Raw genomic sequence first — 26,641 nt, forward strand, 5'->3', positions numbered from 1 at the left:
ATAACAATAAGGGTTAGGAGAAAAGAATTTTATACTTTAGTGCTGTTTGATAGTTATACATTGTGTTATGCATGGTCTCTTAAGGACACCCTTAGTTTCCCTTGTATATCCTGCACGGTCTAGATAACCAATACACGTTTCACACATAACTGATTACAGCAAGAGGGGAAGGGACGAAACAGCCTACATTGCCTGATTCTCCGTGCCTGCCCTGCCACTCACTGAGAAAAACTACTGGTCCTCTCATTGATGTACAATCATTCTATTTCTCCCAGGGACTATGACAACATATTAAAGTTTAAAAGGTTGTCTGATATCTAGAAAACTAATAAATCAGACAAGATAACTATATTTAGTTAAAATAATAAAAAACTTCTTGAAGCTTTGTGCTTATTGACAAGCAGTTGTAAATAGGATTATCACAGCTCTTTGTTTATAACATAAAGAGCTAAACAAACAAGAAGTAAATAATAAGTAAAGAAAAAATTTTTAACAAGCTATAAATTTCCCAAAAGGCAAGTCTCAGTAAAACTGCAACATATCCAGGGAAATTAAGAACCCTTAATTTTACTTTAGAAGGAAGGGTAATTATTAGTGCTGATTTAAAACAGCATCTTGAATTAGTTACTCTGTCTGATTCTTATAGAAACCGTGTATGCAGAAACATTTTTACCAATCCTCAATTATCTAGGTATAGGAAAGGTTTGTCTTCTACGGTTTTAAGCTGGTCTTTAGATGTCTTTCTTTTTTCTTTAAAGTGCTTGCTTTAAATATGAAGCATTTAATTTTTTTATAATTATGGTTTAAAATACACATGTATATATAGTTGTGTGCTAACAGTTCCATTTTCTTCAAATGCACCACACATTAAATCCAAGTTTATACCTTGGTTTCAATTTTGGGGAGAAGAATGAAAGTTGCTTGATAAGATGCTGCGAAATCAAATTAAAAGTTTCCATCATTTAAAAAAAAAGAAATCAAAACATAACTTATTCTGAAAAGCAACTATGGGGGCATTAATTTCAAAATGATCATTTATATCAGTTTGTTCTCATTAAGTTAATCTTCTCTAAGGACTTAAAAGCAAAAAGGGTTGGTTTTTAAAAATAAAGATATCTATACAGAGCAACATGAACAGTTTGCCTAATTTACATGTTCAACTTTTATTTACAGTAGTTAAAACTAATGTGACTTTGAAATTAGCATAACCAACAAGGAGATTCAAATTTTTTAAAGTATAAATGCTAAAGGCTGAGAATGTATGTAACACAATTATTAAATGATTGCCAATTTATACAGTAAGAGTACCTACCAAGAGTACCAGTAAAAGAAAGGGAGATTAAGGGAACATATTCTCAAAAGTCATGTGTCAACTCTTATTTCAGATCTAGCGACAGACCCAGCTCAAAGATACTTCAGCTATTAAAGCATATTCCCCATGATGGGCGCACAATGCAGTGTGCAGACAATGTAAAACCATACACCTGAAACATGTATGGTTTTATGAACGGATGTCACCCCAATAAATTAAAAAACAAAAATAACAAAACATATGTCCCAGTTAATATTCTTATAAGTTGGGTAAATTTAGGGTGACTTGTGAAACAAAGTTATGTAATTCCATCATCAAGATTCACAAACATAAGAACACATAACAGACTGGATGTAATTTTCTTTTCTTTTTTTTTTTACTTTATCTGAAATGCACATGAATACCATAAGAAAGAAAAAATTTTCAAAATGACAGTTAAAGTGTATACTTCTGAGCTCAATAAAGTCTTTCACCAACTAAATGGAGAAGAGAGTCGATTTCCTGAATCATTTAATTTTTTACATCGATCTCTAACTCCTGTAAAGTGTTATCACAAATACCACCATTTTTATTTGTAGTCAAGCCACTACAATAAAAAGCTCAGAGAGAGATGAGTGTTGTAAAGAAAACCTCATTAAAGTGGACCCTCGATCTAAAAAAATGAAAGACAGTCCATTAATACCACAAGTTTGTTTTGATTTTTAAGGATGATATCAAGTAGTAGTATAGGAGACATTTACTCCTGTATTTCCAGTTCTTGCTGTGTAGGCAGAAAAAGAAAGAAAATCAAGTTAGAAGCATGCAGAAAAATAAAATGTAATCACATATAGTCAAAACCATAGGCTAATAACAATGAAGAGTCATTCTATTTTAAAGTCAAAGTAAGAAACATGAATAAATTTATTTTGGGGAAAGCTCATCATAGGAGTATATTTATAGACGTATATATTATTTAACTACAGTAAAGTTAAAACTGAAATAAAAGCCAAAAACACTTTAATTTTTGTAAGATTTGAAAATATTATAACTGTTCATAATCTTTTTCTTTCCTCCAGCTTCTGTTTACTTGAATAAATGTGGATTTACAGAGTAGTCCAAACAAAATAATTTGGTTGAGAGAAAAGGAAGCAGTGGAATTCCAATAATTAGCTACAAAGCAGGAAACCAAAGTTAACAATGTTAACTAAACAAACTACTGCACAAATAGTAATAAAGCCTATGACTTCTTTTAATGTTATCTTTTCTGTACAAAAAAAAAAAAAACCTTTGTTCCTGTACAAAAAAAATTACCAGTTANTTCATAATCTTTTTCTTTCCTCCAGCTTCTGTTTACTTGAATAAATGTGGATTTACAGAGTAGTCCAAACAAAATAATTTGGTTGAGAGAAAAGGAAGCAGTGGAATTCCAATAATTAGCTACAAAGCAGGAAACCAAAGTTAACAATGTTAACTGAACAAACTACTGCACAAATAGTAATAAAGCCTATGACTTCTTTTAATGTTATCCTTTCTGTACAAAAAAAAAAACCTTTGTTCCTGTACAAAAAAAATTACCAGTTATTCCCATTTAGCAGATTACACTAAAATAAGACAAACAAATAATCAAATTCTACTCTACAAACCATGTTCCCCATGTAATCCCTAAAGTTGTTCATGAATCAGGAACTTTAATAACCACCCATGAAATTCTGATCCTAGAAATCTTTAAAATCAAATTTCACTCATGAGCATGAAGAACAGAATTGATACCTCAAACAAATCACAGCCCTCGGATCCCTGTCTGTCATAGGGGCGGATGATGCCGTCTTCGTGGATCAGGCGAGGGGGGCGGAGCCTAGGCACCTCCTCAGCTGACTCTGCTACCCTGTATAAGGCACCAGAGTAAGTGCAAGAAAATACATGAGAATCTTTCAAAATAATACAAATATATATGTTGATTAAACACTGTACTATGTTTAATACAGACACCTTTATTTTATTTGACATTTCTTTTTTTTGAAAAGTTGGGGGAGTTTGGAGTAAGACAGACTTGGTTTTAATGCTTTTTGCATCATTTTGGGCAGGTTTTTAAAACTACTGGTTTTTAAAATAAAATATTGATATAATATGGAACATAGTACAATGCTTAAGAACCTAATCAACAAAACAGACAAGCAAGCAAAATACAACCAGAGGCATTGAAATTAAGAACAAACTGACAGTAACCAGAGGGGAGGTGTGAGAGGGGATAATAGGGGGGAAAGGGGGAGCGGTTTTCAGAACACATGTAAAGGACACAAGGACAAAACCAAGGGGGTTAGGATCAAGGGTGGGAAGTGGGGATGGCTGGGGTGGGGGGCGTAGGGGGGAAATGGAGACAACTGTACTTGAACAACAATAAAAAATGTGAAAACAAATAAAACCAAAAAACAAAGGCAGAGACTAGGTTGTTCCCTCTTTGTGTCCTCAGTATCTAGCACGGTGCTCGCATGTAACAGGTATCAGTAAACACTGGCCAAAGAAGAGAGAGACTGAGTCATAAAGAAGGTCTCCTCTTACTCATTTCTGGAGGCACTCTACCTTGTGAACCTATCATAAAGCAGGCAAAATATTTACCCACTTATGTATCCCTAGCAATAATTAGCATATACGAGGGGCAATTAGCACATGAGGGGCCACCACAAAAAACAGGAATTATCTTCTGGAGGGTGGGCCCCTTGTAGTACAGGTTTCTCCTGCTTGGTGAGTGTTCTAGGCACCCATCCATATCAGTGCACCACCTGGCATCACTGTCAGAGGCTGCACTTGGCTTCAGTGAATTATTTTTGAAGACTCAGCATGTTTGTCCATTTCATGATAGGTGATTTATGAGTGCACCTGCCCAGACTGTGCTGAATGTTCAGCAGTTTTTGACCAAAAACGGCATGACCCCCATGTCCCTGCTTTCCTATTCACCCTTTCTCATCCTGAGAGACTTTTCTTTTGTTTCCCCAGATGAACAAAGCCCTCAAAGGGAAAAGTTTTGCTGATGTGGAAGAGGTGAAACACAAAATGGCAGAAGCACTAAAAGGCATCAAAATCAATGAGTTCAAAAACTGTTCTGAGCAGCAGAAAAATGTCACAATAGGTGTATTGCATCAAATGGAAAGTACACTGAAGGTGACTGAAGTTTAAACATGTAAGAATAAATACACAATTGTTTATAAATAAATTCGGGTGCTTTTGGGTCCCCCCTCGTAGACACATACATTGCACATACAATATACTTAATTACCTCTGAATTCCTTGGAAGGTACTGCTGGCCATATCTATGATTCCTCCAGTAGGACCAGCCACGGCACCCACAAGCCCTTTTCCAATTCCTTTAAAGAATCCAGCAGCTCCTTCCTTTTTGGCACCTTCATAAAACCAGACAATGAATGTCTAAAGATATTTTAAAATAATCAAGTTCGAACACAACAGAACCCTGAGCAAAATCCCAAACTGTTTTACACAGGAACCATTTCAATTCTGGCTTTCTAAAGTTAAATTTAACAATAATATGATGAACAGTGGTTCTCAAAGTCTGTTAAAAATGCAAATTAACAGGTCCATCCCAGACCTGCTGAACTAGAAACTCTGGGAATAGAGTCCGACAATCTGGGTTTAATCAGCTCTCCCGGTAATCCCGAGGCACACTCATGTCTTACAACTAGTAATTCAGGAGTTGAGTCAGTATTCCTACCTAGAAGTTCAAAGAGCTGACCAGAAAACATCTTTTTTAAAAAAAAGATTAAAGTGGGGGGAAGGAAGAAGGGTTTTCAGGTACATCTCTAAAGGACACATGGACAAGACCAAAGTGGGGTAGTATCAGGGGTGGGAGGTAGGATGGCTGGGGTTCAGGGTAGTGGGGGGGGGAATGGAGACAACTGTGCTTGGAAAACAATTTTTAAAAATTAAAAAAAAAGTTCGTTTATTTATTTTTAGAGAGAAGGAAAAGGAATGAGAAAGAGAGGGAGAGAAAATCAATGTGTGGTTGCCTCTCATGTGTGCCCCTCACTGGGGACCTAGCCTGCAACCCCAGGCACGTGCCCTGACTAGGAATCGAACTGGCAAACTTCAGTTCGCAGGCTGGCACTCAATCCACTGAGCTACAACAACCAGGGCAATATATTCTTTTTTTTTTAGGCTAACCATCAGGAAATTTTTCAAGCAGCATACTTTAAATATATATATATATATATATACACACACACACACACACACACCCATACATATATATATATGAATGTTATTGAAATACAATTTACATACCATATAATCTACCCATTAAAGTATACAAATTATGGTTTTTAGTATATTCAGAGTTGTGTAACCATCACCACCACTGATTTTAGAAAATTCATATCCTCTCAAAAAGAAACCCTATGTCCATCAGCAATCATTTCCCATTTCCCCAGCCCTTCCCCACCCAATTCTATGCAATTTACCTCCTTCCTCCTACCAGTCAGATATAGGCAGTCACTAATCTACTTTCTATTTCTGCTGATTTGCCCAATGTGGACATTTCCTACAAATGGAATCATACAATATGTAGTATGTTTAATTAGCTTTTTCCACTTACCATCATGTCTTCAAGGTTCACCCATCTTTTTTAAAAAAATACTTTATTTATTTATAGACAGAGAGGATGGGAAGGAGAAAGAGAGGGAGAGAAACATCAATGTGTGGTTACCTCTCATGTGTCCCTTACTGGGGACCTGGCCTGCAACCCAGGCATGTGTCCTGACTGGGAATCAAACTGGTGACCCTTTGCTTCACAAACCCGTGCTCAATCCACTGAGCTATACCAGCCAGGGCGGTTCATCATCTTATACTTGTATCAGTACAGACAATCCCAACTTATAATGGTTCAAATTATGATTTTTGACTTTGCAGTGGTACAAAAGCAGTACCCATGCAGTGGAAACTGTACTTCAAATGTTGAAACTGGACCTCTTCCTGGGCTAGCAGTATGCAGTACAATACTGTCTCATGATGCTGGACAGCATCAGTAAGCCGCAGCTCTCAGGGGGCCATGTGACCATGTGGGTAAACAACCAACACTTTACAGTATACTGGTAAATGCATTTTCACCTAGGATATATTTTAAATTTAAAAGGGGTTTACCAGGACATAACCCCATGATAAGTTGAGGAGCATCTGTACTTGATTTGTTTTTACAGCTGGACAACGTCTCGCTGTGTAAATGTACCACATTTCGTTTATCCATGTACTCGCTGATGAACGTGTGGCTTGCTGCTACCTTCTGGCTATTATGAATACGTTTCTGTGAGTATTTAGGTACAGTTTTTAGTGAACACATGTTTTTAATCCTCCAGGATATGTAGCTAGGAGTGGAACTGCTGGGTACATTTGTATAAACTCTACTTATTTCCAGTTGTCCCAGTATTGTTTGTTGAAAAGGCTACTCTTTCTTTATGAAACTATTCTGGCGACCTTCTCAAAGATAAATGAGCCATATATGTAAGGTATTATTTCTGGAATCTGAGTTCTACTCCACTGACCTATCTATATGTCTGTTCCTATGCTAGTATCACACTGTCTTAGTCACTGTAACTTAAGAGTAAGTTTTTACATTGGATAGTGCAAGTCCTCAACTTTGTTCTGTTTTTTCAAGACTTTTTTGGCTATTTGGGGTCCTCTGAGGTCCTGTATAAATCTTAGAATCAGCTTGTTAACTTCTGCAGCGAAGTCAATTGGGATTTTTATAGATATTGCACTGAAATAAAGTGCTTTTTAAAATATGATAAAAATAAGTCAGTAGCTATTGAAGGCCCAAAGGAATCTAGCTTATGGTCCTGCTTAAAATAGCATTCAAAGTCTAAATTACAGTGCACTACTTAACCCCTCCACTAAGAACATTGCAGTCATTAAACAACAATTTAGGGTATGAATACAACATTAGTCAGAAGTTTTCCCAATCAAATACCTAAAAGCAATAAAATCTACAGTGTTTACCATGAATGAACTCTGCATGTACAACATGAAAAGTTGTACAACAAGGAAAGAGTCTCAACCTACCTTCTACAGGTTTTGTTATTATTCCAGTGACTCCACCAACAACTCCCTGAAAGAGAAATCAGTCATGAAGTCAAATCTGAATGGAAGGTGATCGACTTTAAATCCACCACTAGGGGTCTCTACAGATGTACTAGAGAAGACTAAGAAACGAGTACTTGTTTGATAATGTGAACATGTACACAGAGGTGAACATCATGATTTTTAAAATGACCACAGCAAATGTTAAATGAAAGCACATGTAGAAGTGTAATTTTACAACAGAAAGAACAGTAAAGCAGGTGCATTCTTTTTTGTTATTTCATACAGTATTTTTTGGTTATATTTTTAATTTTATTCTTCAATTATAGTTTGTATTCACTTAATTATTATTTTTTAGATTTTATTTATTTATTTTAGAGAGCTGGGGAAAGGAGGGAGTGAAATATCAACGTATGGTTGCCTCTAGCACACCCCAAACTGGCCTGCAACCCCGGCATGTGCCCTGACTGGGAATCAAACTGGCAATGCTTTGGTTCGCAGGCCTGCGCTCAATCCACTGAGCTACACCAGCCAGGCCCATATTCACTTAATTATTTATTTTGTATTAGTTTCAAGTATTAAATCTTGGTTTCTATGTTAGAAAAATGAGTGAGTTGAGCCAAATATTCCTTAATATCTACTTACACTTTTAATGAGATTACTAAGTTGGTGAAAATGTGGAAAATTGACAATAAAGGGACCTCCGAAAGGTAACAAATAATCTGACAAAGCACTTCTGAGGAGACAACATACAAATTATAAATCACTGACACAACAGCAGTTATAGCTTTCTGAAATTTCTAAAATTAAAATAGTAACGTATTTATACATTCTTAATAATTGTCAAGTAATGGTAGTAATTAAAACTGCCTGCATATTGTATAAAAACACAGAAAGAGAACTGAAGGATACAGACGCTACTGAAGAGATCAGACACCCCTGCAAAGGGGTGAAGGGTGATCAAAGAGTACTTAGAGCCTTACTTTTACTGATTTCATTTCTTATTAAAAGTTATCAGCTCCTATAGTTACTTAAAAGAAGAATATTCATATATTACCTATAATTAAACCATATTCATATATTACATGTATAATTTGCAGCGTCCTTAAAAGTAGTGAATGGCAGTTCCTGGTTTATAACCCAACTTTGATACCTCCCTTATAGAAGGGCTCACTGATGATGCCCTAAAAACACCCCTCCTCCCCTCACTTATCAACATTCACCATATTTCTCTGCCTTATTTCTTCTCCTTCCACACTAGTGCTACCTTGCCCTCATAATGGGGTTTTCACTCCAACTCAGTGTCAAACTAAGTCTGCAATTTAGGGGATAGATCTAATGACGACAATGGGGAACGAGAGCAAAAAGGAAACAGAAAAGTCCACACTGTATCCCTACTGCTACTCTAACAGAACCTGACTCACAAACAATATTGCGAAAGTATACACTGTAAAGTATATAAAGGTTGAGGGCTTCTCGAAGATTCAGGAGTGGACTTACACGCAGGAAGCCCTTTCCTCCTCTGGCCAAGCTGTCTCCAAAATCTTTAGGTTGTCGCCCCATTTCTTCTCTTCTTTTTTGCTGATATTCCTTGTCCAATGTAATTGCTGCCAAACCTTTCCCAACAGAACCGGTGATTCGAGACACGACTCCAGCTGCACCCCCTATCAAAAGGCCCAGAGCAGTCAGTCACGTCGTTGCTTTCAAGAGCATCCCCACCACACACAGCACAGGATTGTTTTAAACTAACAGCTGCTTAAAAGGCTCTTATACACAAAAATGCAAAGATTTATTTTTCTTATTTCCAATTTACCATGAATATAAATAAAACTATTTAAAGTATCAATACATGGACTGAACAATACAAAGACATATTTAAAAAACCCAGCAAATCAGTGTTAAATCATTTTCCATTTCAGAACAAGAGAACATATCTTTTAAAAGGGATTACTAGTAAAGTGATCTCTATAAAATATAGTAATGTTTTCATAAACAATGCATTCTTAATAATTATAATAAAATATACATATACATATATATATATACATGATACATACCTACTGTGTGTCCAAAAAGACTTCTTACCCCAATCACTAACCCCTCAGCAAATTCTTCAGGGCCTTGCACAGCACCCTAGACAAAAAAATTGCTACTTAAAATCTAAATAAGTTTAAGACTTTTAATTTAGTATTTCAGAGTTTGCATGGAGATACAGAACCTGTAAAGAGCCATAATGTTGTGACGACACAGTTTTTGCCCTCAATCCCAAATACTGACGGAACACCTACTATTTTTGAAGACACTTGCAACCCACGTGATCTCAACATACCCTTTAAGATGACAAGAACTGGATAGGAATAAATCACTGGCCTCAGTCACAATCTGGAGTTGGCCTCTGAGCACCAAGTTCTACCACAATGCTAAAGCAAGCCGCACTGGTAACGGGACTAACAGCCTCCACACATTGGCTCCTTTCTCCCATTTATACTGCCTCTGCTTTGTCCTTCTAATACCCTCACTGCTTTGGGCTCCCGAATCCTTTAAATGATGGAAAACAGGTTAGAGTAAAGTCTGAACATGAAACAAAGTCGACTCTTCAGGCCCCATTAGTTCCTTCCATAGTGGTGAAACGGCCCTGAAATGGTTTTAATCTTTGTAGCACCCTTCCTTCCAAGTACAATTAAATCCTGGAAAATGTGGACATGTTTTATTGCTCAGACACTAGAAGTGTTTGATTAATTCTAAAACAATCTTTTAATGTCATCTCAAGTAATTTAAAATAAAATACATAGTTGATATGTTTTAAAACATTTTATTAAATTGTTCGGGGTGACATTGATTAATGGTTATATGGACAACACCAAAGGTGAGCAGGATTGAGGGTGGGAGGTGAGGATGGCTGGAATGGAGATAACTGCACTTGAACAACAATAAAAAAGATTAATTTAAAAAAGATTATATAGGTTTCAAGTGTGCGATTCCATAGTACATCATCTGTCTAACTGCATTATCACATGCTCACCACCCAAAGGCCAGTCTCCTTCTGTCACCAGGCATGTACCCCCTTTGCCCTCTCCTACCTGCCCCGCCCTCCTTTCCCTCTGGTGACCACCGTACTGTATCTATGAGTTTTGGGGTTTGGGTTTGTCTAGTTCGTTTGTTGCTTTCTGTTTTATTTTTACTATCTGAATATTATTGTTTCCAGATACAGTTTAAATACAAGTTATTTGTAATTAGAATAAGAGAACATGCATTTTTCTGTAACCATACTTAATATAAATAAAAGACCCTGATACCTGGAAGGGTTCGTAGAACAAAGCTTCGACTCCTTCAGATAGACCTCTAAGTAATCCAAACGGGTTTCCAAGTACATCCAAGCCCAACACGAGAACATACATCTGTTTCAAGAACTAAGAAAAAGAATTTAGGTCCTTTACAACTGTTGGAAGAAACAACATTATGATGCAATAGAAAAAAGGGGAGTACTGATTAAATTAGGTTGTGAAAGGAATGCTATGCAGAATAAGCGCCACTATGTTCCTTAGCTGACCTTTCACAATGTGCCAGGCATTATGCTAGTACTTTACATGGGGCTTTCAAATCAGACAGAACTAGACTTGAGGCACAGCCTGCTATTTAGCAGTTATATAACTACGCACAAGTCACTGAGTCTCTGGAGGCCTCAGTCTTCTCATCTATAAAATGGGAGGTATATTATACTGACCTTGCATAGCTGATTACGCATATTAAATGAACATGTAATTCAGTAATTGTCAGTTTTAATATTGTTATCACTATTACTATGAAACTACATAAGGAATAACCACCAAAACAAGAAACAAATGAATGTATATGCTTATTTGAACACTCAATAACCATAATGTCGATACACACCACAGAAGAAAGGCCTTCCCAACAGAGGGAGGAAAGGGCATGCCGGCCTGGAGTACCACACTGTACCAGTGGTGCCCCAGCGCCCGAAACCACCTCTATGTCTCTCTGCATACAAGCTGAGCAGGAATGACAGACACAGGGAAGAAGCTGGCTTAGAATTCCTCTGGCAACTCTACTAGACTGTGCTTAGAAACTGCAGTCATTGAAGAAATAAAGGGTAATGACCCCTAAATCACTATTCTTTCCCAAAGTGAGTAAGTATATTGTATAACTGCAAAGGTAAAAAGGCACTAGAAGAAACTTTTGAAAGCTACGTATAAGAGGAAAGAAGTAAAAGAAAAAGAAATTCACCATTCAAGAAAACCACTAAGTAATGAGATTGCAAATTGAGGTAAATTAGGTAAACATTACTACACACTGTAGAATCATATACAAATGTTTTGCTCCAATACTTTATGAAGCATATTCCTTATGAACTATGATAGAAAATTACCTGTTCACTGTAATGTCTAATAACACTCCACATGAGCTGATCTCTCTTGTAAAACTGATATCGAATTTCATAATAAGCAAGTCTAGGAAAAGAAAGAAAAATTCAAAAGCATTAGGATTATATTCTGAAAAAAGAAAACAAATTTCAATGATAAATAAATCACTGCTGATTCTTTCACAATTAGATCTGTACACCTGCCACATATAATTTATTTTTGAGATCTTAATATTATGGTAGCAAAATTATTATTTAAACAGTACATTCTCACAAAAGCCTTTCATAAATACATAGAGTAAAAAGGTTTAAAAAAGTCAACCATAATCCTACCCCATAGTAGATTTTTAATTTTTTTCTTCTTTTGATTGCCACTTTGAATCCTTTTCCTTCCCATGAAATTTAAAATCATTTAAATTTTATATGCATTTTTACATGAAACATTGTGGATAAATACTTCTGTCATTAAAAATTCTACATAACCATTTTGTGGAAAGTATCATAACAATTCTTAAACTGTGAAACATTTCCAAATTTTGACATAATAATTAATGTTGCCATGTGTATTTTGACTATAACACTTTGGTTAATTTTACAGATTTTTAAAACAAAATTTCCCCAAAAAGAGTTACTGAGTGAAAGAATAAATACATTTAAGACTGGATATATATCACTTTCAACTAATACAAATAGTTTTTTTTTAAGTACGAACTTCTCAGACTCACTCCATCTAGTTCTAGGATTGCTCATACTTTTAAATTTTTTAGAAAAATTTTATTTATTTTTAGAGAGAGGGGAAGAGAGGAAGAAAAGGGAGAGGAACACCCATGTGCAAGAGAAACATCAATCTGCTGCCTCCTGCATGTTCCCACCCGGGGACCCTGGACCACAACCCAGCAGGTGCCCTGACCTGGAGTCAAGCCTATAACCTTTTGGTTCGCAGGTCGACTCCCAACCCACTGAGCCACACCAGTTGGTGCTTTTAAATCCTTGATGATTTGCTTTAATTTTCATATATTCTTTAATAAACAGTAAAATACAGTATTTCAAATCTCTGTCAGCCACTGTACCTTCCCTTTTGTGAATTCTGTTTTACTGTCCTCTGGTAATAATATGAAATCTTTAGCTTTTTCTCATCAATGTTAACAGTCTTAAAACTTTTTGTCATTTTATTTTCCCAATTCTTTTTTTAACTGTTTTTGTTGATTTTTTTAATGTTTCCATTGCTTAAATTTCCTTTATTCAGAGATTTGATAGCAATTAACTTCTATTTTTTCTTACTCTTCTCAGTTTGCATTTTATATTTAACTCTGAGTTCTATGAAATTTGATAATGAACAAGTGAGTTGAAAATGATATAAATTATGTTTTTTTCTCCAAGTAACTACTTGTTCCAATATCATCAATGAACAAACCGTCATTGACTACACATATCTCTAGCACTTATTAAATATTATAGTATTAGATTTACAAGGAGCTATTATCTACTTTGCCTTATGATTATACTGAATTCTCACTCTGTAGCTACGTATTTCTAAATATAATTGTTTTAAAACATGGCCAATATATAATATACTACTAAAATAATTCAATTTTTATTCCATCTTTGGCTGGTGTGGCACAGTGGGTTAAGGTCACCAGTTCGATTCCTGGTCAGGACCCGTCTGGGCTGCCAGCCAGGTAGCTGGCTGGGGTCATACCGAGAGGCAACCAATCAATGTTTCCCCTCCACACACAAGGATATTTCTCTCCCTCTTTCTCCCTCCATCCCCTCCTCTCTAAAAAGCACATAAAATCTTAAATTTTTTTGCATTCTACATTAATGTATTAGCAAGACATTAATACCTTAAGAAAACATAAGATTCTTTATCTTCCTAAGTAAAATTAGCATACCAAAAGAGAACAATTAGGGACCAAACTCTTCGAGAAGTAGTAAGAACTATCATTTTTCTAAGCAAACATTCTAGCACACATGGAGAAAATTAATAGCCAGAAACCGAACCTCAGTACAAAAGCCTCCCAATGCACTTTAACACAACTCTTACTTGAAGATAAGATCATCCACATCGGTCAGAGTAGCCCCTATGCTTTTCAGTAGCAGGTTGATGGAGTGAACTGCAATCATTTCTCCTTTGTCTTTGTCTGACTCTTCACCTCCAGAACCCAAAGACAGACTCAAATGCAACTAAAAGAAAAATAATGTTCAATAAATAAAAGCTAAAGACAAATTTACCTATGTAGAAACCAGATCTTTTATTTATTTCTTTAAAAATTTTTTAATTCAATTTACTGAGGTCACATTGGTGAATAAAATTATATATGTTTCAGGTGTACAATTCTATAATACATAAGAAATCTTTTTTAAATGATATTTTACATGTTTATGCTATTACAGTTGTCCCATTTTCCCCCTTTTTTATCTTTTGTATCTTTTAGATATAGACAAATGTTGTATCTTTCATTAGAATCCTAAAGAAAGCTATTATTTGTTACTCTGCACATAATTATCATAGGATAGCTCATTCCCAGCTGATGCTCATATTTTTTTATAAAATAACAAATTAGTATATTGAAATTTAGAGCTATAATTTTATTCAGTGTATAAATACTATTGTGTTTATATGGAGGGGCCAAAACACTTTACAAAGATAGTATCACTTTAGGAAGAAAAGCACGTCAAAAGGCACACAAGCACATTACCAGTCAAGATAATGAATAATCATTTATTTTCATCCAATTAAGGTAAATAACTTATGATAATAATTAGAACAATTGCTATAACTACAAGTAACAATAACAAGTAACAGTAAGTGATAATTATGGCAACAATTATCAAGTTGCTAAATACAATTTTAAAGGAGCAGTAATTATGCTTTCAGCTTCCACAGACCCCCTCCACTTCAGCACTTAAATATGAGACCTTCATATTCCCATTTAGCTCACTCTACTTTGTGCTATATCATTAGCACAGCAGTGCCAGAAAACACAGGTCAACTTACCCGCTGTGTAAATACAGCAGATGACTCTCCTTTCTCACTCTGCCACTCCCTAGGCATTTAAAAAAATCCTCACCTGCGAATATGTTTATTGATTTGAGAGACAGACAGGGAGAGAGACATCCACCGGTTGCTTCCCAGAGGTGCCCCAACCTGGGATGACTTGCAACCTAGGCATGTGCCTTGACCGGGAATCAAACCGACAACGTTCTGATACACAGGACGGTGCTCCAACCAACTGTGCCACCCGGCCAGAGCTCCCTTGGCATTTTACCTGAACAATATAGAACTCAACAGAGCAACTTTGGGGTAAGGCCAGGAAAGCCTGGTTGTTAGGTTTTTTTTCCTCTGATGTGGACTTCTGTCCAACTGCAGTTTGGAGTGTGTTGGGATCCAGGAAAAGTGAGCTTAGGTGGACAGAAATCCAGCCTTTCTCTGGGGCAAAGTCACAATGAAATAAGAAAATAACTATGTACAACTCATGGACATGAACTAAGATGGGGGGTAATTCTGGAGAGTTGGGGGGATAGGATGAGGGGAAATAAAGGGGGAAATTAGGAAAACTGCAATAGCATAATCAATAAAAATACTTAAAAATAAAAAAAGAAAATAACTATGGTTCGTGATCTTTATTCAACTTTATGGCACAATTCCCAGAGTGCCTTAAAACACAATTTATCGATCTTTAATACTCCCTTACATTATAAACTCAATGAAGTCGTTTTATACCTCTCACAGCAACTTTGATAGTAGACTTCAAATAAATACTTGTTGAAAATGTTGTTCAATCTCAAAAATAACTTATTTTCACTAAATTAAAGAGAAATTGTGTATAAAACAATATCAATTTTAAACCTAACATTGTAAATGTCTGATACCACCAAACTAATATGCCAACTTAAAATAATTCCATTTTATATATCCCTCACTTAGCTAAATGGATTGGTGAATGCAATTAAAAAATAGTGTGCTTTGAACAATTTTTGAGCATGTAATGGATCATCAACATTTTAAAGAGTTACTTAATTGTAAATCTGGCCCATTACACAAGTTTAGACCATTATGGTTGATAGCATGTGTGAATTTCCTGAGCAGTCACCTTCCCCTATAAAATCTAAAAAGAACAACAAAAGAAGAAAAGGAAATGGGTTCATAAAGTACAAAATCAGGCAAGTGAAAGGTATCCAATTTTCTACTCCCTTAGTTACAGTCAAATGTGGGAAGGGTGAAAAACACATCAACAGTATAACACCTACTTCAGCATTTTTACATTCTGGTCGGGGCACCCATTATAGCTTTCTGTTTAGACAGTACTGTAGTTACAAAGCGCAACCAAACGTTAAATGTTGTTGAGCACTTCTTTGCTTAATTAAGAAGTGCTTTTGTCAGCTCCTTCCTTGAATATAGGGGTTATTAATTCAAGATTAGAGAATGTGCTCTAGTGCTTTCTCTGTGAGAATTATGGTTGTACATATGTTACAGAGAACTGTCTTAATTATTTCAATTTATCCCACAAAATTCTCACTGAATATGTGATGCAACAAATTAAAAGCCACGATTGTACACAGGCCCTTTAAAAGTTCTACAATTCTGTCAAATTTTCAAAATGATAATTATAACAAACCTTAACAGGAGAAATATGGAAATGTTCAAAGAAACTAAGAATTGACATATCAGTCATTGAAGTCTCCATCAGTTCTGTGTTTAGAGCATCGATATCTTGCTGGATTAACTTTGTCTGAAAAAAATTAAACCAAGAATTTCTATTTTAATTTTTTTCTCTACTACAGTTATTTCAAAGAATGACTAACTTAATTTTTCAAGTTTTATAATTTTCCCAAAAAGTAAAAATTGTTACCCGTTTTCTTTCGGCTTCGGGGTCAGTTGTTGGGGTAAATAGTGCAATTATAGCTCCCAGGAAGTCCTGATCAACTTTTAAAGCCATTTCCTGAATGAGGACCATAAAATACCTAAGGAGAAAAAATTTTGAAATGAAAAGGTGTTTCTATACAACCTAGTAATTTTCAATGTTTAAACTTTGATTTTGGCCAAAAGCGCCGGCAAGATCTTATTTCTTCATCTCTTAAAAAATGTTGCATTAACAAGATCAAAGTAAACTTATATCGAGAGTTTTCCACTGACATAAAGAAACCCCAAATGCCACATTTATGATGTGACAGAACAGACAAATACAAGTGACGACACAGCATGTGCCATCCAACATTTACAGTCCACAGAGGCTGCTTTGAAGAACACACCTCACAAACGTATATATCCTTTATGTTTCACTGACTACATGCATGCTAGTTGGAGTTACAAAATGAAGAAGGTGGTTGAAGGAATTTTGTACTTTAAAATATATGGAGGCCATTAGAAAAATAAGCTTCAACACAGAAAATTACATGACTAAAAGTGGATTAGTATGCTCAGGTGGAAAATAATTTTTATGTAGAAGTCACTAAAGAGTAAAATTTATTTTCAAAGTAGATTCTCATTTTAAATACCTTTAGATAAATAGGGGAGTATTCACTTACTTGAACTGTAAGACTTTACTGTACTCATTAAATCTTGTGATGATACTCACATCAATGAAAGGTTTAGGTTCTGAGAGGAAGATGGGCAACAAGAAGAAGGCAATCAAGCTTTATGTCAAGTAAAAGTAATATTTACTTAACTTTTGTAAACAGAGTATGCCTCGACTTATTTTTTGTTTTTACCTGAATCCAAAGCAATAGATTTTGGAGGGGCCACAGGATGAAAGACAACAGGGAACATTGTACCTGGTAACTGATTATCAACCTGAAAAAAAAATACAACTCACTCAGCAGGACTTAAAATAATTTAAACTTTTAGTTTCAGAGACAATATTATAGATGCCACTAATTTCATCATAATTAAGTGCCTGTGTGTGTATGTGGTACTACCAAAAGTTTCACTTTAGAGTTTAATGCTCAGGGAAATAAAAGACAAATAACATATGATGTCACTTACATGTAGAATACAATGAACAAAATTACTAACAAATAAAATAAAGCTAGATTCACAGATATAGGGAACGGCCTGACAACTGTCAGGGGGTTGGGGGTGGGACAGCTGGGTGAAAAGATGAAGGGATTAAGGAAAAAAAACCCTTACAGACACACAACAGTATGGTGATTACCAGAGGGCAAGTAGAGGGACGGGAGGCAGGAGAGTGTAAAGGGTAGATAAATGGCGATGGAAGGAGACCTGACTAGGAGTGGTGAACATGCCATGTAATATACCAATGGTGATTGTAGGATTATACACCTGAAATCTACATAATTGTATTAACCAATGTCACCCCAATCAATTCAATAAAAAGAAAAATAATAAGTAAAACCTTATCCGCCTGAGCAAGGGCAAGTTTTTTTTTATATAAAGAAACATAAATATCCTCATCACTGCATTAACATTGCACAGCACGTACATCATTAATGGAAATACTTGATGTATGGATCATGTGAGATTTTATTTTAAAAAATCTTTAATTACTTATTGATTTGAGAGAGAGAGGAGGGGAGAGGGAGTGGGAGGGACGGGGGAAGAGAAAAACAGAGAGAAAGATAGACAGACATTGACTTGCCTCACTTACGCATTCACTGCTTGCTTTTATATGTGCCCTGACCAGAGATTAAACCCTCATCACGCTGTACCAGGACGATGCTCTAACCAACTGAGCTACCTAGCCAGGGCATCATGTGAGATTTTAACTATCTATAACTTATGTAAAAGGTAAATGGAGACTGAATATGAAATCAAAGGAAAGATAGAAAGAAAAGAATAAAAATGTCTTAAATAATATTTAGCAGTTAAAACAAAGAGAGTGAAGGAAGAAAGAAGGGAATAAGCAAACAAGCAGCCCAAACAACCTCCAATAAAGCCCTCTCTCATTCCCATGTAGAATGACAAAAAAAATTCTGATTTGGGGGGGTCCCATGACAAATTAAAAGGAGTAAAAATAACAACTGAAGTGCAAGGCAATACTTTTGAAGGCTAATCAGTCAAATTAAATAATTTTAATAGTGAAAAGGCTTTTGGATTTCAATGGTAAATCTGTTGAATCCACAGGATACCTGAGAGAAGGAGAATAAACATACAAACAAAAAAATTACAATAGATGTTTGACTTTGTAAAATGCATTTCATCCCCCAAATTCCCAAAGTTACCTAATACAGATGTTCCTTCACTTACGATGAGGCTATGGGGTTACATATCAATAAATATTGTAAGTCAAAAATACACTTAATACTATGCTGTGGAGTACCAACTGTCACCCTCGTGATCATGTACCTGACTGGGAGCTGTGGTTTGCTGCTTCTGCCCAGCCACACAAGAGTAGTGTATTATATATAGCTACTGTGGGAAAATAACAGAATTCAAAATCCAAAGTATAGTTTCTACTGAATGCTGATTGCTTTTGCAACATTGTAAAGTCAAGAAATTGTAATTCAAACCAATATAAATCAGGAACTGTCTGTATATGTACTGAATTGAGAATGGTGATGTTACCTGAAGCCAATACAACCTGGCCCTCAAACTTCTCTGGTGAGGAGACTGCTTAAATTCAATCTGAATTCCTGATAAAAAATCTCGCTTTATAGGGCATTGAATAGGGTGGCGCATCTCCATTGGAACTTTATCAAAATTGACCTAGGAAAAAAGCACATGTGTTTATGATGAGTGGGAATTAGCACTGCAGTCCATTTTAAAAACTGATTTTCACAGACTGAAAAGGCAAAATATCTTGATCTCTGACCCACCCAATTACCCACCTCAGGTAATCTATAGTTGCAATGTCTGAAGAAGAGCCACTGCTTTTTTACCAAAGTTATGAGGAAAACAAGAAAATAACTGGGGAACTTCTCAGTATCATAAATTATACTTAAGCCATGTTTTGTAGTTTTAAAAAAACCTCAATAGTACTGGATAATCCCACATAATTTTTAAACTTTGTTTTAACAAAGTTAAACAATGAATACTTGATAGCTTATTTATGTCCAACACTAATTGTACAGTTTTTTTAATATCCCTTTGAGCATGGCTGACATCTGCTGGGAAGCAGTGGTGGTGGGGAGCACGCAGGTGACCAGTGTGAACTCAACAGTAAGACATCAGAGACAAAGAGTAACCTAAACTGTGTGACTGAATCAGAACAAGCTTGAAACTGCAGCCAAGATTCTGGGGTCTGCTTGGAGCAAAACTAACTTTCAGAGTCAATACTGTAAAAGACCAATGTAGAACCCTTTTATTTGTGGACATCTACCCATGTCCAACTATCGTTCACATGTAATAAATTAATTGAGGGAGTTTTCTATAGGTTTTCCATCACCAAATATTTAATTTTACGCAGTCTTTATTAGGCAATGCATATGGGTATTATTCAAAATATATAAAGAAGTTTCAAGCAGTCTTAATTTCTCCATAATCTTACCAAAACAAAGCAAATTCCATGAAACTATCTGCCTTGTAAATAGAAATTATTAAAATGTATCATAGTATATGACTTAATAACAATATATTTTAATTTAAAATGTACTAATAAATGTTAGTCATGCCATGCCAATCCTACTAATAAACAGTGTTTATTTACTAATAAATTAGCTTCTACAGACTGACTTTTACTTGGATGATGAAATTTCACTTACCACAACTACCAACAAAATACATATATAAAAGACAAGATGAAAATTTTTGATATACCTCAAAATTATTTTCTAGTTTAATCCAGCCATGTTCTCGTTCTACTTGATATTTCTTATAGGATTGTTCCAGTAACATTATCTGCTTTTGACTAAAAGGTTTCCATTTCTGTTTTGGTTTCATCTCCCAAACAACACCAGAACTAAAATAATTCATAAAGAAAATTAAATTAGCAATATGTATTTCACTTTGTGGAATTGTTATTCAACTCCAAATTATTACAATTTTCAATCTTCTATAAAAATTGTATTTATATAAGAGATTTTTTAAACACCAAAGTATACCTGTGTTATAAAAGAACATAAAGTAAAGGAGCAAAAGGAAATGTTTTTCTACCACAACTTGATATCAATCAATTTTCACATGTGACAAATATAATTTTTCTTTTGATTTTAATCAACCATTTAAAAATATAAAAAAGTTATTCTTAGATCAAGGGCTGCACAAAAACAAGTAGCAGATTATACAGGCTCATGGGCCTAATACTTTGCTAATTCCTGATTATACTGTTGGCATAATGATAAGATATGACTTCACCATATTTTTATCTATGTAGCTGGTCAGTGTTGGTAGTGTTTACAATGTCCACACTATATAATATGTTTAGGGAACAAGAGTCAATGAAGGTAATGAATAAAATATCTATTATAAATCACATACATCCAATACCAATTCATGGTAAAAAACTCTGCAGCAAATTAGGATGAAAGAGTGAACTTTTTCAAGTTGATACAGAAGATCTACAAAAAACCTATGGTTAATTATACTCAATGGTCAGAAATTAAATGATTTTTGGCTAAGAAAAAAGTAAAGCTATCTACTCTAACCACTCCTATTCAACATTGTGCAGGAAATACTAGAAAATGCAATAAGACAAGAAAATAAACTAAAAGGTACACGGAATAAGACAAGAAAACAAAGTAGAAGGTACACAGATTGGGAAGAAAGAAATAAAACTGTCTTTGTTCTCAGATAACATGAATATCTATGCAGAAAATCACAAAAAATCAACCAATAACTCCTGTAACTAGTAAGTTTCAAGATATAAGGTTATATATAAAAGTCAATTCCTTTCTTCTCTACCAGCAACAAACAACTGGAAATTGAATAAAAAACATGGGAACATTTCCATTAATACCAAAGAAATGAAATACTTCAGTATAAACAAAATTTAACAAATTTGTATAAGATCTATATGAGGAAAACTATAAGTCTTCTAAAAGAGATCAAAGATCTAAATAAACAGAAATATTCACGTATATATATACTAAGACTGACTATTGTCAAAATAGCAGTTCTTCCCAAGTTCACCTGTAGATATGATGCAAGCCCAATCAAAATCCCAGCTAATTATTATGTGGGTATAAACAAACTGATTCTAAAATTTATACTGAAAGGCAACAGATTCAAAATAGTCAACACAATATTGGATAAGAAAAGAGTTGGAGGACTGACACTTCCTGACTTCAAGATTGGTGTAACACTATAATCAACAGAGTGTGACACTGGTGAAAGAACAGACACATATCAAAAAGAATAGAGAGTCCAGAAATAGACCCAAACAAATATAATGAACCAATCTTTGAAAAGAAACAAAACCAATTCAATGAAAAAAGGACAGTCTTTTCAGTAAGTGGTGATAGAATACTAGACATTTGCATGCAAAAAATAAATCTAGACAGAGATTGCACATCTCACAAACATTAACTCAAAAAAATTATACACCTAAATATCAAACACAAAACTATAAATTCCTAGAAGATAACATAGGAGAGAATCAAAGTGACTTTGAATATGGCAATAACTTTTTAAAAAATATTTTATTTATCTCTAGCAAAAGAGGAAAGGAGGGAAAAAGAGGAGAAAAACATGAATGTGAAAGAGAAACACTGACTGGTTCCCTCTTATACTCACTCAACTGGGGACCAAACCTGCAACCCAAGCATGTGCCTTGACCAGGAATGAAACCAGTGACCTTTCACTTTGGGGGACAACCCCAGAACCAACTGAGCCACACAGGGCAATGACTTAAGATATAACACCAAGAGCACAATCCATGGAAGAAAAATTGATACTGAACTTCATTAAAACTAAAAACTATTGCTCTACAAAAGACACTATTAAAAAAGTAGAAAAACAAACCACAGCCCTAGTTGGTATGGCTCAGTGGATTGAGTGCTGGCCTGCAGACCAAAAGGTCACTGGTTTGATTCCTAGCCAGGGCACATACCTAGCTTGTGGGCCAAGTTCCCTGGTGTGGGCGTGCAAGAGCAACTATGCAGTGATGTTTCTCTCCCTCTCTTTCTCCCTGTCTATAAATAAATAAATAAATAAATATTTTTTAAAAAGCAGAGACTGGAAGAAACACTAGCAAAAAAAATATCTGGAAAAAGTCTGTTTCACAAAATATAAAAAGGATTCCTAAAACTCAAGGGTAAGATTAGGGGACATCTGAAATACGGTTAACAATAAAAGAAAATGTAACATTAAAAAATATACAAAAGATTTGAACTTCACAAAAGAAAACATTCACATGGCAATTAAGTGTATGAAAAGATGCTCAACATCATAGGTAATTAGGGAACTACAAATCAAAACAGCAAGATACCACTACACTTCTATTAGAACAGCCAAATCTGGAACGCTGACAATGCCAAATGCTGGCAAGGGTGTGAAGCCTCAGGAAATGCCATTCATTCCTGGTGGGAATGCAAAATTAGTGCAGCCACTTTAGAAGACAAATTAACAGTTTCTCATAAAACTAAATGCACTCTTACTATATGATCTATCAAGCATACTCCTTGGTATTTACCCAAATGAGTTGAGAACTTACGTCTGCACAAAAACCTGCATGTGAATGTTTACTGTAACTTAATTCATAATTGTCAGAACTTGGAAGCAACCGAAATTATCTTCCAGTGCAGGGATAAATAAAATATGGTATATCCAGGCATGAAGTATTATTCAGTGATAAAAATAAAAGTTATCAAGCCATAAAAATGCTTATACCATGCACAAGAATAAATTCAAACTGGATTAAAGATCAAAGACTTAAAGTTTAGACCCAAAACCACAGAATTCCTAGAAGAAAACATAGGCAGTAAGATCTTGGATATTTCTCACAGCAATATTTTTTTCTGATATATCTTCTCAGGCAAGGGAAACAAAAGAAAAAAACAAACAAATGGGACTACATCAAACTAAAAAGTGTTTGCACAGCAAAGGAAACCATCCACAAAATGAAAAGACAACCCACTGAACGGGAGGAATGTATTTGCCAATGATACATCTGATAAGGGGTAAATATCTAAATTTATAAAGAACTTATAAAACCCAACACCATAAAACAAACAACAATAACAAATGAGCAAAGGACCTGAATAGATACTTTTTCAAAGAGGACATACAGATGGCCAATAGACATGAAAAGATGCTCAACATCACACTAATCATCAGAGAAATGCTAATTTCTCTGATGATTAAAACCACAATGAGATGTCACCTCACACCTGTCACAGTGACTATCATCCATAAATCAACAATCAAGGGCTGGTGAGGATGTGGAGAAAGGGGAACCCTTTTGCACTGTTGTTGGGAATGCAGACTGGCCCAGCCACTATGGAAAGCAGTATGGAGATACCTCAAAATCTTAAAAATGGAACTTCCTTATAACCCAGCATTTCCACTTTTGGGAATTTATCCAAAGAAACCCAAAACATGAATTTGAAAGAACATAAGCACCCCTGTGTTTACTGCAGCGTTATTTACAATTGCTAAGATATGCAAGCAGCCCAAGTGTCCATCAGTAGATGAGTGGATAAAACAACTATGGGACATTTATACAATGGAATGCTACTTGGCCATAATAAAAAAGAAAAGAAAATTTTACCCTTTGAGACAGCATAAATGGACCTGGAGAACATTATGCTAATGAAACAAGCCAGTCAGAGAAAACAAATACTGTATGATTTCACTCATATGTGGAATCTAATGAACAAACTGAACGAACAAGTAAAACAGGGACAGACTCCCAGGTAGAGAGCAGACTGACAGCTGTAAAGGGAGAGGTGGGAGGCGGCAGGTGCGGGTGGAGGGATCCAGCAAAAAGGAAAAAGCGCTCATGGCCATGGACAACAGTGTGGTGACTAGGGGTAAGGGAGTATAAGGAGGGTAAATGATAATGGAAAAAATACCAAAAAACTAAAGTAAAATGAAACCAACTTGTAGTTTTAAGAAAATGAGGAACACTAAAAGGACATTTTTAGGTGAGAGAAGACTATCTGAAAAGGCTAAAAACTGTATGATTACAATAATATGACATCCTGGAAAAGGTGAAACTTTGGAGACAGTACAAAAATGAGAGGTTCAGGGAAGAGAGGTAGGGGTGAACAGACAAAGCACAGGTGATTTTTAGGGTAGCGAAACTTCTCTACATGATACTGCAATGGTGGATACATGTCACACATTTGTCAAAACCCACACAATTTATAATGCACAAAGTGCATCTTGTACATAGACAAGGGACTTTAGATAATAATGTATCATCATTAGTTCATCAATAGCAACAAATACACTCACTATTTCAAGGTATTATTAATAGGGAAAATGTGGGGAGTATATGGGAACTGTAGACTCAGTCTTTCTGTGAACCTAAAACTGCTCAAAAAACAGTCTATTTTAAAATACTATGTCACTGACTGACTTTTCCTCAGTACACATCCTTATTCAATGTGTACTGAATGTGTAGTGTCAGAAAAAAAGATAGTCAAGTTCTTTTAGATGACGTTTTAAGATGTCCTCACAAATAAAGGCCAATCTGACAAAATACTGTCACAGCACATATAATGTTAAAGTAAAAATAAGTTATCTCAGAGAACAAGAGAGAAAAATGAATTTATATAATTTAAAAATGATTTTCATATTTACTGTAGAAATAATATACAATACTAAAATGTACAACCAAGAGAATATATTACTCATACATAAATGTATTAATACTGTATTAATGGAATTATAATAGCATTTATAGAACACTTCACTGTCATTGTATTAAGTGTATATATACACGATCTCTTTATTAACTCAATTTTTTAGTTCACTAAACACATAAACATGCATAGATTCTATGCTGATTATACATGGTCACATTAACCATTCCACCCATCAGCCTCCCAAAATCCTAACTTTTACCAAGGTTAGTTTAATCAGAAAAGCCAAAATAAATAAATTCAAATACTTTTCTTAAACAGGCATAAGCAGAACCAGAGAAAATAACTGGTCCCCTCACTATTAAAAAGTTCTAAATAACCCATTAACAATTATGTACCCACGTCAAATACTGCCTCCCCTATGAACCTTGTTTCCAATTTATCTGACCCACTGTTGTTGGCTTTCCCAGACCCATGCCAGTTTCTCCAACTGCTACTGCACAAAACAAATTAGTTGCTTCTATCTTTGTATTTCCATTCTATGTGGTGTATACTTCTTTGTAGCATTTCTGTGTTTCTATAATTCATTTAGAAAAGTACATACAAGCCATAAAGAAAGAAGCAAATCTTTTCCTTCCCACCTGAGGATGAGCCCTGGAAGGGCAAAGGCATTACCTAAGTCATCTTTCTATCTTACACATTTTTCAACCAACTAGCAGTAAAAACAACTGTTTAGTTAAGTTTCCCTGAAAAAATATACAGTACATCAAATTCAGAACAGGTAAATGTTTACTCTCATCAAATGTAATATTATGAACTCAATGTCTTTTAATGATTTCTGATGTCTTATCTTCCCTCTTCCATACCTGGTTATCCCAATGTATGAGACTTCTTGCTTCTTTTCATTGTTAACCAGTGAAAGCCCAAGACTGTGAAGAGAAAAGGTTACTTCGTGATCGGCCTGCTCCATTTCCTCTGCCTGCAGTGCTTTGGAAACCAAGGCAACATCATCTGTGAAAAGCAAAACTCTCTGGCGCCCATCTAGGAATGACACCCAGTGTATCTGGCTGTTTGCATCATACGGAAACTGTCCACATTCATCCTGGGGAAAAGAGACACTTTACATTAAATCCACATATGGTTTTTGTTACATAAAGATGAACTATAGTCACTGAGAAACTTTAGAGAAGTTTAAAAAGCAGGACTATAAATTGGAAAACTCCAACACTCAAAATGACAAATTA

General features: G+C 35.2%; 1 protein-coding gene across 5 annotated transcripts in view; it reads right to left on the reverse strand.

Moving 5' to 3' along the window:
- VPS13C (vacuolar protein sorting 13 homolog C) overlaps positions 1-26,641 on the reverse strand; it is a 183,916-nt gene that overhangs the window by 13,127 nt on the left and 144,148 nt on the right. For 2 of the 5 annotated variants that reach the window (XM_037054033.1, XM_037054032.1), the window contains 16 exons: positions 26,264-26,499; positions 20,470-20,611; positions 19,279-19,419; positions 17,466-17,547; positions 17,283-17,352; positions 16,607-16,718; positions 16,373-16,486; positions 13,798-13,937; positions 11,760-11,841; positions 10,669-10,782; positions 9,430-9,505; positions 8,873-9,036; positions 7,355-7,400; positions 4,566-4,689; positions 3,062-3,176; positions 2,017-2,072 (listed from right to left, as the gene is read on the reverse strand). In XM_037054033.1, the coding sequence (XP_036909928.1) occupies positions 2,049-2,072; positions 3,062-3,176; positions 4,566-4,689; positions 7,355-7,400; positions 8,873-9,036; positions 9,430-9,505; positions 10,669-10,782; positions 11,760-11,841; positions 13,798-13,937; positions 16,373-16,486; positions 16,607-16,718; positions 17,283-17,352; positions 17,466-17,547; positions 19,279-19,419; positions 20,470-20,611; positions 26,264-26,499 (1,782 nt within the window). In that variant the 3' untranslated portion in view covers positions 2,017-2,048. Of the gene's footprint in view, positions 1-2,016; positions 2,073-3,061; positions 3,177-4,565; positions 4,690-7,354; positions 7,401-8,872; positions 9,037-9,429; positions 9,506-10,668; positions 10,783-11,759; positions 11,842-13,797; positions 13,938-16,372; positions 16,487-16,606; positions 16,719-17,282; positions 17,353-17,465; positions 17,548-19,278; positions 19,420-20,469; positions 20,612-26,263; positions 26,500-26,641 lie in introns of those variants that run through there. The other 3 variants (XM_037054031.1, XM_037054029.1, XM_037054030.1) reach the window with 2 other exon arrangements.

Source organism: Sturnira hondurensis, unplaced genomic scaffold, assembly GCF_014824575.4.
Source record: "Sturnira hondurensis isolate 20B ecotype Veracruz unplaced genomic scaffold, ASM1482457v3 Scaffold0008196, whole genome shotgun sequence".
NCBI classification, from domain to species: Eukaryota; Metazoa; Chordata; class Mammalia; order Chiroptera; family Phyllostomidae; genus Sturnira; species Sturnira hondurensis.